This window comes from Belonocnema kinseyi, chromosome 6 (genome assembly GCF_010883055.1).
Source record: "Belonocnema kinseyi isolate 2016_QV_RU_SX_M_011 chromosome 6, B_treatae_v1, whole genome shotgun sequence".
NCBI classification, from domain to species: Eukaryota; Metazoa; Arthropoda; class Insecta; order Hymenoptera; family Cynipidae; genus Belonocnema; species Belonocnema kinseyi.
The window spans coordinates 18,602,574-18,616,968 of record NC_046662.1 but is presented as its reverse complement, the minus strand read 5'-3'; the positions used below and the strand labels follow the sequence as shown (position 1 = coordinate 18,616,968).

The window sequence follows — 14,395 nt, the reverse complement described above, 5'->3', positions numbered from 1 at the left end:
ATGTACTTTTTAAACCATATTAAATCCATTTAAATGGCACAAAATCCCTTAAAATCACTAAAAATCTCGTGGACTTCTTTAAGATTACTTGAAATATTTCGAAATTCATTCATAATTTTTTTTCTTTTCATTAAAAAGAATGTTTAAATCCCTTCATGCCGATCTCTGGGCCGACTTTGGCCCAGAGTTGGCCCGGTAGTCGGCGTTAATCGTTAACAAAAGATGTCTCATAGTTGCCCCGATTGTTTGTCCATGTTTGGACCATTGTTGGGCCAATAGTCGGCCAAACTTCTTCAGAACTTTCTAAATCCCTTCATGCCGATCTCTGGGCCGACTTTAGCCCAGAGTTGGCCCGGTAGTCAGCGTTACTCATTAAAGAAAGATGTCCCATATTTGCCACGATATTTGACCCATGTTTGGGCCATTGTTAGGCCAATAGTCGGCCTAACTTCTTCAGAATTTTTAAATTCCTTTATGCCGATCTCTGGGCCGACTTTAGCCCAGAGTTGGGCCGGTAGTCGGCGTTACTTGTTAAAGCAAGATTTCCCATAGTTGCCACGATAGTTGGTCCATATTTGGGCCATTGTTGGGCCAATAGTCGGCCTAACTTCTTCAGATCTTTCTCAATCCCTTCATGCCGATCTCTGGGTCGACATTGGCCCAGAGCTGGGCCTGTAGTCGGATTTACTCGTTAACGAAAGATTTCCCATCGTTGGCCTGATGGTTGGTCCATGTTCGGGCCAAAGTTTGTTGGCTGTTTAGGTTGGTCCGACAAAAGTATCTTATAAATATAAAAGGTGGGCCAACTTTGGCTGCCGATCTACGGCGGGCCAAAGTCGGTCCGACTTTGCGCCAACGCACCTGCTCTGGGTGTCGACCTGAATTCGCACCTGAGTTACTGAATAATTTTAGAATTAAAAACTTTGATACTATATCTTCATAAAGAATAAGTTAGATTTTTACATTGTTTTAATGCATTTACCAGGAAATCATCAACTATACTGAAAAAAATTTGGGTAAGCAGCTGTCTTCTTAGTGGCAACGCCGAGCCACCACGACGGTTGGTGTAGCGGCCAGACCACTTTTAAGTAAGTCATAGTACCAAACGAGCGAGCAGACCCTTTCCCGTGTGTTGGGAACGCAGCAGTCCCACAAAAGAGAATGAAATTGCCTCACGAGTATAAACTATAACTGTATTAATCCGCGCGAAACTTGGCGTGGGGATTCCGTGCTCCCTCCTAAAGGGAGCGTTACTGTACCAATACCGTTGGGACTACAGCAGTTCCAATGTGGGAACAGAGCGTGCCCAATATGAGAGAGGATTTGTACCAAGTTGCAGGTGAGCAGCGCGCGACGCATTTGGTGTTCCAGCTCTACCACGTGGGGGAGCAGCTCGCCCAAAAAATTTTCAGTGTAGGAAATACATATTTAAAATAAAGTATCACCTTCAGTTACCTTTCTTATTTCAATTATTAAAGAAAATTTCTTTCGACATAAATTAGTATAATAACGAACCACACATATTAAAATTAATCGAAAATCATCCATTTAATTAAATTACTTTTTTATTTATTGGTTTCTTAGAGAGCCATGTTTTGTGATTTCTCGTTCTTATCTCTGGTTCGGTAGACTGAGCAGAAGATGCATCGAAGCAAATTGTCATATCAGTATGATAATGTGTGATAAATATTTGGAGTCATTTATCGACTATCAGGAAGTCAGCATCGCTGAGTTGGAAGTAATTTCTCAACCATTAGAAAGTTGGTATGGCTTATTCCTTTGATTTTTCCAACGAGTAACATAATTCATTCGTTGGCCATCAGGAAGTTGATTGCAAGTATTGAAATTTATTAACGAATTATCAGAAAATCAGCATCGCCCTTTTTTGTTGAAGTAGGAAAAGTAGGTGAAGTTATCAGAAATCAGAGAGTAAGTGGGAGGAAGAGAAGGTTGAAGAAGTGTGGCAAAGTAGAGAAAGGGGGGCAAAGTAGAGAAAGGGGAGTGTTAGCTTCGGAAGCGAGAATAGGGGGAGTTAGAGGAGGAAGAAGTTGTGGGAAGAGGTAGATGGGTTAACTGAGGGGAGGAGAAGTACGGAAATGTAGGGGCAGTAGGCAAGGGAAAGTATGGGTGAGTGAGGTTTGAAAGACTTAATTAACATCTTAAAAAGCTACGAAACCATTTTTTTGTCAGTACTGTATATTATTCGACACTAAAGAACTTTTTCTTAATATGAACAATTCCCTCATCGTTTTAAGAATTTTTACGCATTTTCTCAATAATTTTGTCGCACACGTAGATAATAATTGAAACATCTCCAAACCATTTTTAGCCCCAATCCAGAAATGTCATTCATCAGACAAAGGGGGAAAAACATAGCTCGATCAAAATGGATTTGTCGGAGATGACGTGGCTGCCAATGGGAGTCTGGGACTCCTACACTTACGGACATCGCGAAAAAAAGACAAAATAGATAAATCATTATTCGTGTGGAAAAAAATCGCTTAAGTCCATCGTTATAATGGTTATACTGAAAATATACGAAACCGGGTGTCCCAGTCGCCAGATAAAGGCATGGTAGATTCGAAAGGAATTACCAAAGTACATTTTTCCACTCGAAACATCAGCACTCGCACGTACTGCGTCTATCATAACAAACATCGATTTTACCTTAACTCGTAGATTTTACTAGCACCCAGCGCCTGTTTTACTATCGCTTCTATCGAATTACGATCAACCTACGCTTATGTAGCATTAACTCAGAGGGGAAAAATATCTTAAGAAAATTCAACTGGATTTCAAAAAAGACAGAAAAATTCTATTTATTTAGGAAAGCTTTCCAAGAGCTGATTTTTTTTGGTTTAGTCTAACCTAGAATAAGGCAACATTTTTTTTATTATAATGGAAAAATTAGCTTTTTGGCCAAAACGCTAATCTTATTTTAATCTTCTAAATGGAATGAAAACATTTTAAATTTAAATTAATACATTTTAAATTTATTATTATCAGGGTTACCACAGGTTACTTTACTAATGTGCATTAATTATGCAATGAATGTTCTTTTGAGTTTAGAAGAGTTTAGGACAAATTGATAAAAAGTCAGGATGAATTCCAAAATAATTCAAATAAACTGCACAAAATATTTGAAAATTTCTTCAAATCTTGGAAAACCCACGAAGTCTTTTACTTAATGTGAATAAATTATTCGAAATCCATAAAAATATCAAATCACGTGAAAGCCTTTCAAAACTTTTGAAATCCCTTCAAATAATTGAAATCAATAAGAACTACTTTGGAATATTTTTAGATTCTCTAAAGTTTTTGAAATTCCTTAAAATACTATTAAATTACTGAAATAAAGGGAAAAATCCTTGGAATCTTTTAAAATAACCTGAATTATTTCAAGTTGTTTTGAATCTTATGAAATTCCGTGAAATTTGCTAGATTTTGGAAAAGACATAAAAATGATATTAATTTAAGGAACCTTCCAAAGTTTAAAATTGTTTTCGTTAACTCTAAATTAGATAACTTAGAATTCACCTCATCTCTATGAAGACCTTCTTTTTAAGCTTATCACATTGGCAAGAAGCACCTTTTTCTTCAAAAATCACCATACAGTACAATTATTAATGTATTTTCATGTTTTTTTTAGAAATGTATAATGAATACCTGCCTAAATTCAAATCCGACTGTACCCAAATTTGTTGTTCAACATTAAAGTTGAAATTCGTTTGTTTCAATTTCCAGTGACTTAAATCCAGGCGATTTGCAATGATTAGCTATTTTAAACCTATATATTTTGTGTGAAATATGACAGATATTATTATGTGCTTACAACTATTTAAGCATAGTTGTCGTTTACCATTTAATCAAAAAAATTATAAACAAATGGATATTTCTAACATTTTTGCATGAATAGATCTAATTTTTCGCAAAATCAATTCAAAATTTCTTGCTGCAGACTCCCTTCTATCATGTTTTTAACAATGACAAAAACCTTTGTGCCTAAAAGTTGCTTATATCTAAGTAAGATTTCTTTCCATTATTAAAAATATGACGTTATAGAAGCTTTGGCAACAAATTTTGAATTGACTCCGCAAAAAAAAGGTGTCTAATTATGAAAAAATTGTTAAAATTATTGATAAAAATTGTTAAAATAATTGGTTAACTACATCTATTCTTTCCTATAATAGCTGTGGATTTCAAATAAATAAAAATAATAATCATTGCAGATCACGAAAAAATTACTTTTGATCATTAGTTTGTATATAACATTATAAAAAAACCGTTTCATAGTCCCACCCATTAGACATTATTTTTGTTAGTTATTACACTGACTTATGACATTTTGTAATAAACTTGAAAGTCTTGGAAGAAATGATGTCACTAAATAGTTAGACAAAAAAAGTTTCAACTTTGTTAACACGAATTTTTGGTTTAGTTGGAGCATGATGTAGGCAGTCATTTCTTTAAAAAACATCAAAACCTGTTAAAAACTGTACTTTTGGGCGATTTTTACCAACAAAAGTATTTTTTTTCATTTGTGTGGCGTAATAAGCAAAAGTTAATAAATGGAACACTTTTATAGAAAACAAAAAATTTGATTAAACTGCAAAACAAAATTTTTTTGTTTGGCTTAGATCATTTTCAAATTAAAAATCAAATTATTATAATTAAATTTGTATGAAAAATACATCTAATGGTTTATAAAAACTTGTATCTTAACTTCAAAATTAATAAATAATATTTTGTGTAATATATAGATAATGAAGCCATTGCCTTTTTTTAAATACGAATTCCTAACAAAAAATACTAATGAAACCAAACGTTGTTCAAAATTATAAGTTTAATTTTCGATAGTAAACGATATTTGTTTTCAAAAAGATATTTTTGGTGATAATATGTATGTATATATTAATCTGCTTCGAAATCTAATTATCTTTTTACTCAAAATACGAGTGCCGGTGTAAAAGGGCAACATTACCTAAAATTGTTAAAAAATTGTGAATCTTCTGTAAAAGTTTCGATGCAAAAGAATAACGTAATCCAAATTTGTTAAAAACACTGAATTTCAGTGAAAAACACCAGCATAATCTGAAGTTGTTGAAATATAGCCGGCGTTTAGAAATGTTAATTTCGGGTGAAAATCCCTACAAAATCAAAAAATTTATTCATAAATAATAATTAAATTATTGATAAAAGGTTTGTAATTTTTGAAATCTATTAATTTTTTATTAAAAATGCCAATTTATCGTGTGAAACGCAAATATAGCCTAAAATTGTTAAAAGTTAGAAACCTTATCATGATTAATTTGTTTTTAAAATGCTCATTTCCAGTAAAAAATTAACTTTTTTACGAGAAACTCTTTTTTTCAGATAAAAAAATACCATGAGACTTGATTTATAAATCAAATATTATATGAACAAAAGTAACTAAATTGAGTGTGAAATATACTATATTTCTCTTTCACAAGACTTTTCAATTATTTATGGTAAATTTTCTTGTTTCTTTTTTGGTGCAAATCGTCGAAAATTTGATGTTGTCTTTTTTTTATATCACAGTTTCTTTAAGTTACTCTTCGTTTATTAATATTAGCTGCAAGTTTCTTATTATTTTTGACAAATTAATCGCAAATTGAAAAAAGGCGAGCAAATTGACAAAATGATCAAATATAGGGTTTAGAGAGGATTCTTATAAAAATAGGGGGAAAAAATATAAGTAGAGAGAGAGAGGACAAATAGAGAAAAGGGGGGATGAGGGATAAACCCTGATATGTGAAAAATTGCAATTTTTAATTTTTAATTACAAAACGATTTACGAGGAAACTTATTATAAATACATGCGTATAAACATATTATTTTTCAATTAAAAAGAAATAATAAAAAGCAAAGAATGCAATTATTTGTAAGCTGAATGTGATACGTGAAATAATAAAGTTTCTTGACCCTATTCTTGACTCTACTAACATTTTACCCCACTTCAGTGACGCTTCTTTTTGATGTCTGAAGAGTGCTTATTTAACGAGCTCTCTTCGATACTTCGGCTGGCTAAGAACGGCCGTGACTACTGCGAAGCACTCTATATTCAAGATAAGATTTTTTTCGACTTCTGTAGTAATTAAAAAAAAATAAAGAAATCTAAAACAAGGCACATTTTCATTAAAGAGCAGATATATGAGATAATAAACACAGAATGTAGGTCAGTAAACTTATTATTGGAAGCGTTTTTGAAAGATAATGTTTATTCGCTCTCTTAAATAGATTTTTAAGGAGTGAAGATGTAAAAAGAGTTGTTTTATGTGTCTACTAATGAAGAAGAGTGGTTCTTTGGTCACGAAAAATAAAATAAAAATGTATCTTCTGGTTCGTAAAACATTATAAACATTATTTATGAAAAACTCTTATGGTAATTTTATTCATAGCACCAGCGATGGGTAAGTTACTTTCTAAAACAAAATAGTTATCGATACCGTTGCAAAATTGATCTGTTCCTTAGTTGCTTTCGCAAAAAAGTAAGTATCGTTACTTTTTTCGTCACTTTTGTATTTCATAAATATACATAAAGGTACATAAGACACTTTTTCTCCCCTCTTTTCTCAAATCGTTTTTTATTAACTTTTTGAGGATAAAATCAATACAGATCAATTAAAACAAAGAGCCTAAGGATTCCTCAATTTTATTGATTTTTTAAAAATTCTTTCAAGTTCTTTTACATTATTTGAAATTCCCTTGAAATCTATTGAATTAATTGAATTTTTTTAAAACAAATTTTTCTTTTATTCACACTGAATGTAATTTCTGGAATTTTTTTAATTTACTGAATTCTCCTTAATTCATTGAATTCTATTTATATTTTTTGTATTAGCTCTAAAGTCATTTAAGCTCACAATGAGTTCCAAGTAATTTTATTAAATTCCTTTGAATTCCCTTGAATTTTAAAAATATTTTTGAATTTCTCTCAATTTACCTTGAATTTTTATTAGGGTGAATTCTTCTAATTTCAGTCCAGTTTTACTGAAATCGGTGAAATATATTATATTTTTCCAACACATTTAAATTCATTTAGAATTAATCCTGAATTCTTGTTAATTTATATTGATTTGAGGGTTTATTTTAATTTCATTCAAAAAATTCTTTTTAAGTCCCTTGAATTCCTTATCTACGAATTTTTAGAAATTTCTTTGAATTCTTTTCATTTACTTTAAATTCCTATAAATTCACTCAAATTTTAATTAATTCGATTGTTTTTTATCTTGAATACGTTAATATTCGCCTGCAATTCTTAGAAATTGTATCCAAATACTCTTGAATTCAAAAGATCATTAGTTACTTTTTGTAACTACATGTTACTTGTGAACTATATTTCGAAGGTAAATAAAAAGCCAACAAATATATACTTAGTTTTACGGAAAAGAATCGGACTGGTTGTAACTTTTTTACTAATTCAGAGAAGTAACTTCGATACCACTATCTTCACCAAAAAAGTAACTTTACACAGTAACTAGTTAGAAGAAACTAGCTACTCCCCATCACTCTAAAAGATATGCTGAAATATTTAAATGATAATGAGTATTTATCAAAGTTAACAATATTAATTCTAGGAAAATGGAATACCTACCAGCTGTAAAATGAAAGAAAAGTAATCAGTAAATCTATTCTATAAGGTCTTAAAATAATTCACTCTGATAATCCTAATGTAAAAGTGTCTGTATACTCACTGAGTTGTTGCATAACAATAGATGGGATGAACTCACCTAGAAAAAAAGAATAAAATGTTAATAAAAAATTCATATTTTTATATGCTAGCAAATCTACTTTTTAATTTAACAAAAACTCAACTTTTCTATTTATTATTTTACTTCTACCTCTTTTTCTCCTATACTTTCAAAGGTAATCCTCAAATACTTTTATTTTTTCAAGTACTAAATAAATCCTCTTTGCTGACAAGGAGTAGCTTCGTGATATTGCATACTTAATAATTGTCTGCCGCGAATTCTAAGAAAATCATGCCTCCGTGCTGCTTAATAATCCAGGCTAAGGATTATGTCGTCTTACTTTGTCATTTGCTTACATAATTCTAAGGCTCGTGCAGAAAATGAGAATAATTTTCTCTCGGCTTAAAATCTTATCTCACAAACGCAGAAATATTTAGAAGATTCTTCAATTAATCAAAATTTGTTTTAAAGAACTCTCCTTTTTTCTCTGTTTTTAAAAAACTTACCCGTTTCTCCTTTTTCTCAGCTTTTTGTTAAAATGCAAACTAAATTAATAGAAACCAAGAAAAAAAATTAACTACATTTGGTAAAAAAGTAGTGAACTTTTTAAACCTCTTAAATTCTCTTCGGTTAGAAATTCCTTTTGGTTACAAGTTCAAAAGTTCAAAAATTTAAAAGTTAATATATTATTGGTTCAAAATAAATCTCTTTTTCTTAAAAATCCTTGTATTTGCTTTAAAATTACATTATATCATGGAAAATACAACTTTTTTTAAAAGCCATATGTTTCCGTCAAAAATTCCGCTACTTGGTTAAAAGTTCACCTACTTTGTTAAAAAATTTTTTTTTTTGGTTGTACATTGATATCCTTAATCGCAAAATGAACTATTCCATTTTTAGAAAATTAGACTTTCGGTTTGAAAGATCATCTTTTGGGTCGAAATATATTTTTTAATTCATTTCTTCTTAAGATTTAATAAGGTCACTATTCCATTTTCGGTTGAAAATTGGTATTTTTATTGTAAAATGATGATTTCTACTTAAAAATTCAAGTATTCTGTTGAAAACTCGTCTTTTTGATCAAAAAATAATCTTCTTGGTCGAAAATGCATCCTTTTAGATTAAAAATGCAACTGTTTGTGTCTAAATTAATCTTGTTTGCTTAAAAATTAAACAATTTGGTAAAAAATGAAACTATTAGGCTGAAAAATAACTTTTTTCTTAAAAATTAAACTATCATCATGAAATTAAAAATTTGGTTGGAAAATTAATTTTTTGTTGAAGCATCTTATTTTCAGATTGAAAATTCAACCGTTTTGTAGATACATAGTCTTTTTGGCTTTAAAATTCAACAGTTTCGTTGAAAATTTGTTGGAATTTGGAGTTTTTTGGTAGAACATTAATCATCCTGCTAGAAAATTCATGTTTTTGGTCGTAAATTTAATCATTTGTTTAAAAATGCATCCTTTTTAGTTGAAAATTCAAATACTTGGTTAAACGTCGAATTACTTTGTTAAAAATTCGTTTTTTAGGGGAGAGATTGATAATTTAGATTTCTAACCAGCAATGCAACTGTTCCATTCTTGGGTGAAAGTTAATATTTGTCTTAAAAATGTATGTATTATATTCAAAGTTCGCCTTTTTTAGTTGAAAATTAATCTCGCTTGATAAAAATTCATCCTTTTTGATAAAAAATATATACTTTTGAGTCTAAACTAATCTGATTTAATGGATGATTCATCAATTTGGTACACATTTAAATTATTCAGTTGAAAATTAACATTTTTGTTTAAAAAAATATATTTTTGGTTTGAATTTAACCATTTGATTAAAAATTAGACATACTTTAAACTGAAAATTCTACTTTTTTTGGTAGAAAATTAACGTTTTGGTTAAAAATGCATATTTTCGGGTTAAAAATTCATATCTTCTGTATAAAAAATTAACCGTTTTGTAGATACTTCATCCTTTTTGCTTTAAAATTAAACAATTTGATTGAAAATTCGTCTTTTATGGTAGAACATTAATCTTATTGCAGAGAATTGAATCATTTTTAGTTAAGAATTGAAATACAGTCAAACCTGGATTTAGTATTTCTGGATTTAATGTTTCTGAGAATTGATGCCGCACGGTGGGGACGGGTGAGAGGCTTTGTGGTAGGATATGCGGTGCTCACTCAAGATTCACAAACCAGAGAGAGAAATAAGAAAGAGAAAAAACAGGAGAGAGACAATATAGTTTCGAGACTCTGGATTTAATGTCACGGTCAGTCCCAAAATTAATATTAAATCCAGGTTTGACTTTATTTAGATGAAAGTAGAACTAATTCGTCAAAAATTCATATTTTTCGAAGATTCACCAATTTGGTTTAAAATTCATCTTTATTTGAAAATTAAGTTTTATTTTTGGGTCAAAATTAATTGTTTTTATCTGGAAATTGCACTGTTCTATTTTTGGTTAGAAATGTATCCTTCATAAGACTTTTTTTAGCTGGCATTAAATAATGTTTTGAACATTTGAGAGCTTTTATCTGATAAAAGCACATTAGAAACATTTGAAAATTCAAGAAATAAAACAGATAAAGTAGGTATCCTGTACTGAAAAAAGATATGAGAAAAAATTTATAAAAGTAATGAATCAACAGGTGTCTAGTAATAAAAAAAAAGTTTTAAAAAGTAAAACATGAATATTTTTCAGAAAAAAATTCTTGACACAAAAATGAATATAAAACTTGCTGAAGAAAAGATGCCACCCTTAGAAGGCAAATTCGTTCAGTATTCACGAGATATCCGTATGACATAACAAGTTTTCAATAATAAATAAGGTCTCTTTCTTGTATTCCGTTATATTGAAGCAAATCATATTAACTTATTTTTTCGTGTTTTCCAAGTTTGGATCTTTTTATCTGAGCATGTGTACACAATTGTGCACATCTCACGTGTTGATAGAGTGACCTTATTTTTCTGCAAGAGAGATCGCTCATTCCAAAAGCTGTCACTTCTTCCCTGGCACTCCCTCGAATATTCGCCTTTCGATTAGATTTTCGAAGAAGTTCTTAACTCAATTCTTTATTTACTTACATGCTTCTTTATGAGATGAGGTTGTCCAAAAAAAGTTTTGTTTTTTAAAACTTAAGGGTACAATTTTATTCTTTTAAGAAAACACGCGCGTCAGGCGCGTCATTATTTGTGTAGTCTTATGCAATTTTTTAATTGAAATATAAATACAACATTTTTATAATTGATGAAAATGAATCTCTTAATTTTATCAAACTGTTGTATTTTTAAACAAAAATACGATTTTTGGAAGAATAATATTAACGTAGCTTCTTATTGTTCAAATATTGTAAGTTTTCTCTGAAATCTAATGATTTAATGTTAACAGTAGCATTTTTAGATTAAAATAAATTAACATAAATTGTTTAGGATTGTAAATCATTTTTTTACGAATCGCTTTTTTAAATAACCGATTTTCGATCGAGAATGTTAACATAACCTATATTTGTTGAACTTTGCCAATCTTTCTTAAAATCAAAAAGTTTAAATTAAAAGTACAAATTTCTGAAAATGACGCAAACATAATTCGAAATTGCTAATTGAATCTAAATCTTGTTTAAATTAAAATCATATTTGTTTTAAAATACCAGCTTTTGTGCAAAGCTCCATATCGTAACTTACAATTGTTAAAAAAATTATGAAACTTCAAAATCTAATGATATTTGTTTTATAAACAATTATTTTGTTTAAAAAACGTTAATATAACCTGAAACTGTTAAACAACTAAAAATCTAGCACAAACTATATTGATTCTTGTTTTAAAATGCCAGTATTTTGTGTAAAATTTTAACATGGCCAAAAAATATTTAAACTTGTGAACCTTCTCTAAAATCTAATATTTTTAAAATTGAAAATATAATGTTCTGACGTGAACCGTGAATGTAACTGAAGAATGTTAAAAAATTATGAAATTTTTAAATCTAATTATTATCGAAAATGGGTAATCACAAAAATGATTTTTGTTTGAAAATGCTGATAGTGTATAAAACTAACAGAATCAAAAATTTAAACAAATTAAGTCTCCTTCAAAACTGTATGAATCTTTTTAAAATTAAAAAAAAAAAAGAATTTCTATTCATAATTTATTAGGTATTTGACGAATTTGTCTTAACTCGGAAATTGAAGTAAATGAATTTTAGAATTTTTTACTCATAATCCGAATAAATATAAATCCATTTTATTACCTAAGATCACTTCCATTTTATCGGAGATCTGACGCCTTGATCGGAAATTCAAGACATTGTCTCACTTCTCAGTCCCTGTTAATTCTATTTTTTTCACCTCTAATCCAATTTAACTCAAGGGGCGTTATTTTGAAAACGGAGTTGATAACAAATACTATTTTCAACATATACCTAACTTTCCTGGATTTATCGCTAACCAATCTTTTATTCTCTCTGACCGTTATAAATTTTTCTTTCAGATTACATTTTTAACGAAATCAATTAATTTTTAACCAAAAATATAAATAAAGATAAATTATTTACAAAATACGTGAATTTATAATCAGCTGGCTACATTTCTAACAAAAAAAAATTAATTTTCAAGTAAATTTATGTCCATTATTGGCCTTAGTATATAAAAATATATAATTTAACCACAATTAAATTGTCAAAATTATCACTACAAGTTTTTAAATCTCTTTTTAAGAAAATCGAAAACTTTATTCTCTATTGTAAATCCTAACAACTATGTTGACAATTGACAATTGGCAATTAAAATGACATTCAGAACTCCCACACTCAGAAAACATTTTTCATACTCGTCACGTTTTTACGGAAATTATTTCATTTATAAATAATAAGTAAAAGTATTTTTAGTAAGACATTTTTTTTAACTAAACAATTTTCTAAATAAATTGTAAATTAAAATGGAAAGAAGATAATGACTTTTGCCTGAAGTGGAAGAAAAAACACAAATATGCAAATAACTAGAATGAAATAAACAATTTTGACTCAAACTTTTTTCCATTCTCATCATTTATGATTGAGAAAGTATTAGAATTGTCGGAAATTCGACATCACACATTTTCAACGGATCTCCACCTTTCGAGACCCCCTGAACCCGAAAATCAGGTTTTCACAATGGCGTCTGTCTGTCTGTCCGGCCGTCCGTCCGTAAACACGATAATTCTCGAAAAAATTAACGAATCAAATTCATCTTTGGCACACTTTTTTTAGGTCCTAAAAGAAAGGACGAGTTCGTGAACCAGCCATTTATGATATGAAAAAAAGTCAAGAGAAGAAAAACATTTCTTTTTAAAAGCCCTACAAGATTATCATAACCAATTTTCGGATTTTCTTCAAAAGTCGAAAATTCAAATTTTGATTGCACAAAAAATATTGGAAAATAAAAAATTCGATTTTGCGGACAAAGTATGTAGGATACGAAAAAAGATGAATTAACAAAAATGGTTACCCCAGAAAAGATCTACAATTTCATTGAGAATCATTTACTGATAGGACGCGTACTTTTTGTTTTATTCGTGAAAAATAACGCTGAAAAAAAAAATAAAAAAAATGTGTGGAAAAAAGACGAAAGTTACGAGAAAAAAATCCAACAAAACCTGTTTACAAATGTCAGTCGGAAATCGAGTGCGCAGCGCGAGTGTCACGATGAGAATGTGTACCTCAAAGCCTACAGAGCTTTGAGAAACTTAATCTTTGACTATACTTAATTAAGTGGACAATTCAGAATATGAAGACGCATATAAATACTGCCATCTAAAAGAGATCTTTTTGATAAAGTTTTTTTCAAGCATTCCAAATGCAAAGAATAAATATCCGAACGCGAAGCGCGTAGTGTAATTATGTTCGAGCGCGAAGCGCGAGATTCAACCGTCGCACGCCTTTTTTCAATTTCATAAATCAAGTTAAAGATCAAGGAATTTTGAACTTGATGATAACATAAAAAATCTTTAAAACTGATCGACTATTAAGACTTTTAAAATTCTGCAATTTTGAAATATTTTAAAAAGTGAAATTGTACTTCAATCATTTAATTTGGAGCGTGTTTAATTAAAAAATTACTAGTTGTAATAATAATTCCATCAGCCGCACAATATCTAGTTTGGATACATTAATTTGGGTTGTATGTGATTTAACTAACAACTCCGTACGGCGGCACCAATCCGAGTAGGTCCGATTTAAGAGCACTGCTGAACTCCTTCGATCGAATGAGAAACCTTAAACAGCTCCATCTATCCAAGTGGACATTCGACTTTATCATTATGTTTAAGGCAATCAACATTGAACATTATTCAGAAAGACAGTCAATTACTGTATTCATTTTTTTAGTAGTTTAGTCCTTTCAATTATTAAAAATTAAGAAAACTAAAAGTGTAATTTTCAAAATTATATACGTTCAATATATATAATTACAAAGTGTTTAAATTCAATTTATGCTTCACCATCGAAAGTTCAATAATTTGGCTAATCTGGAAATTAGTGACAATAATACGAGGGTAGTTCAATAAGTCCTTAGAATGAAGTATAAAAGCAATTTTTTTTGGGTAAATTTTTTTTAATTTTTCAACATAATCTCCTTCGAGCTCTATACACTTGGTCAATCGCTTTTCAAGTTTTTTTAATCCTTCAGAAAAGTGCGTTTTCGGAAGTTCCTCAAAAT

The 14,395-nt window shown here is 29.6% G+C and overlaps 1 protein-coding gene across 3 annotated transcripts in view; it reads right to left on the bottom strand.

The window, feature by feature from the left end:
* The window catches only part of LOC117174453 (diacylglycerol kinase 1), a 367,927-nt gene that overhangs the window by 152,925 nt on the left and 200,607 nt on the right, over window positions 1-14,395 (bottom strand). For all 3 annotated transcript variants that reach the window (XM_033363593.1, XM_033363595.1, XM_033363594.1), the window contains exon 4: window positions 7,716-7,751. In XM_033363593.1, coding sequence (XP_033219484.1) covers window positions 7,716-7,751 — 36 coding nt within the window. The remainder of the gene's footprint in view (window positions 1-7,715; window positions 7,752-14,395) is intronic.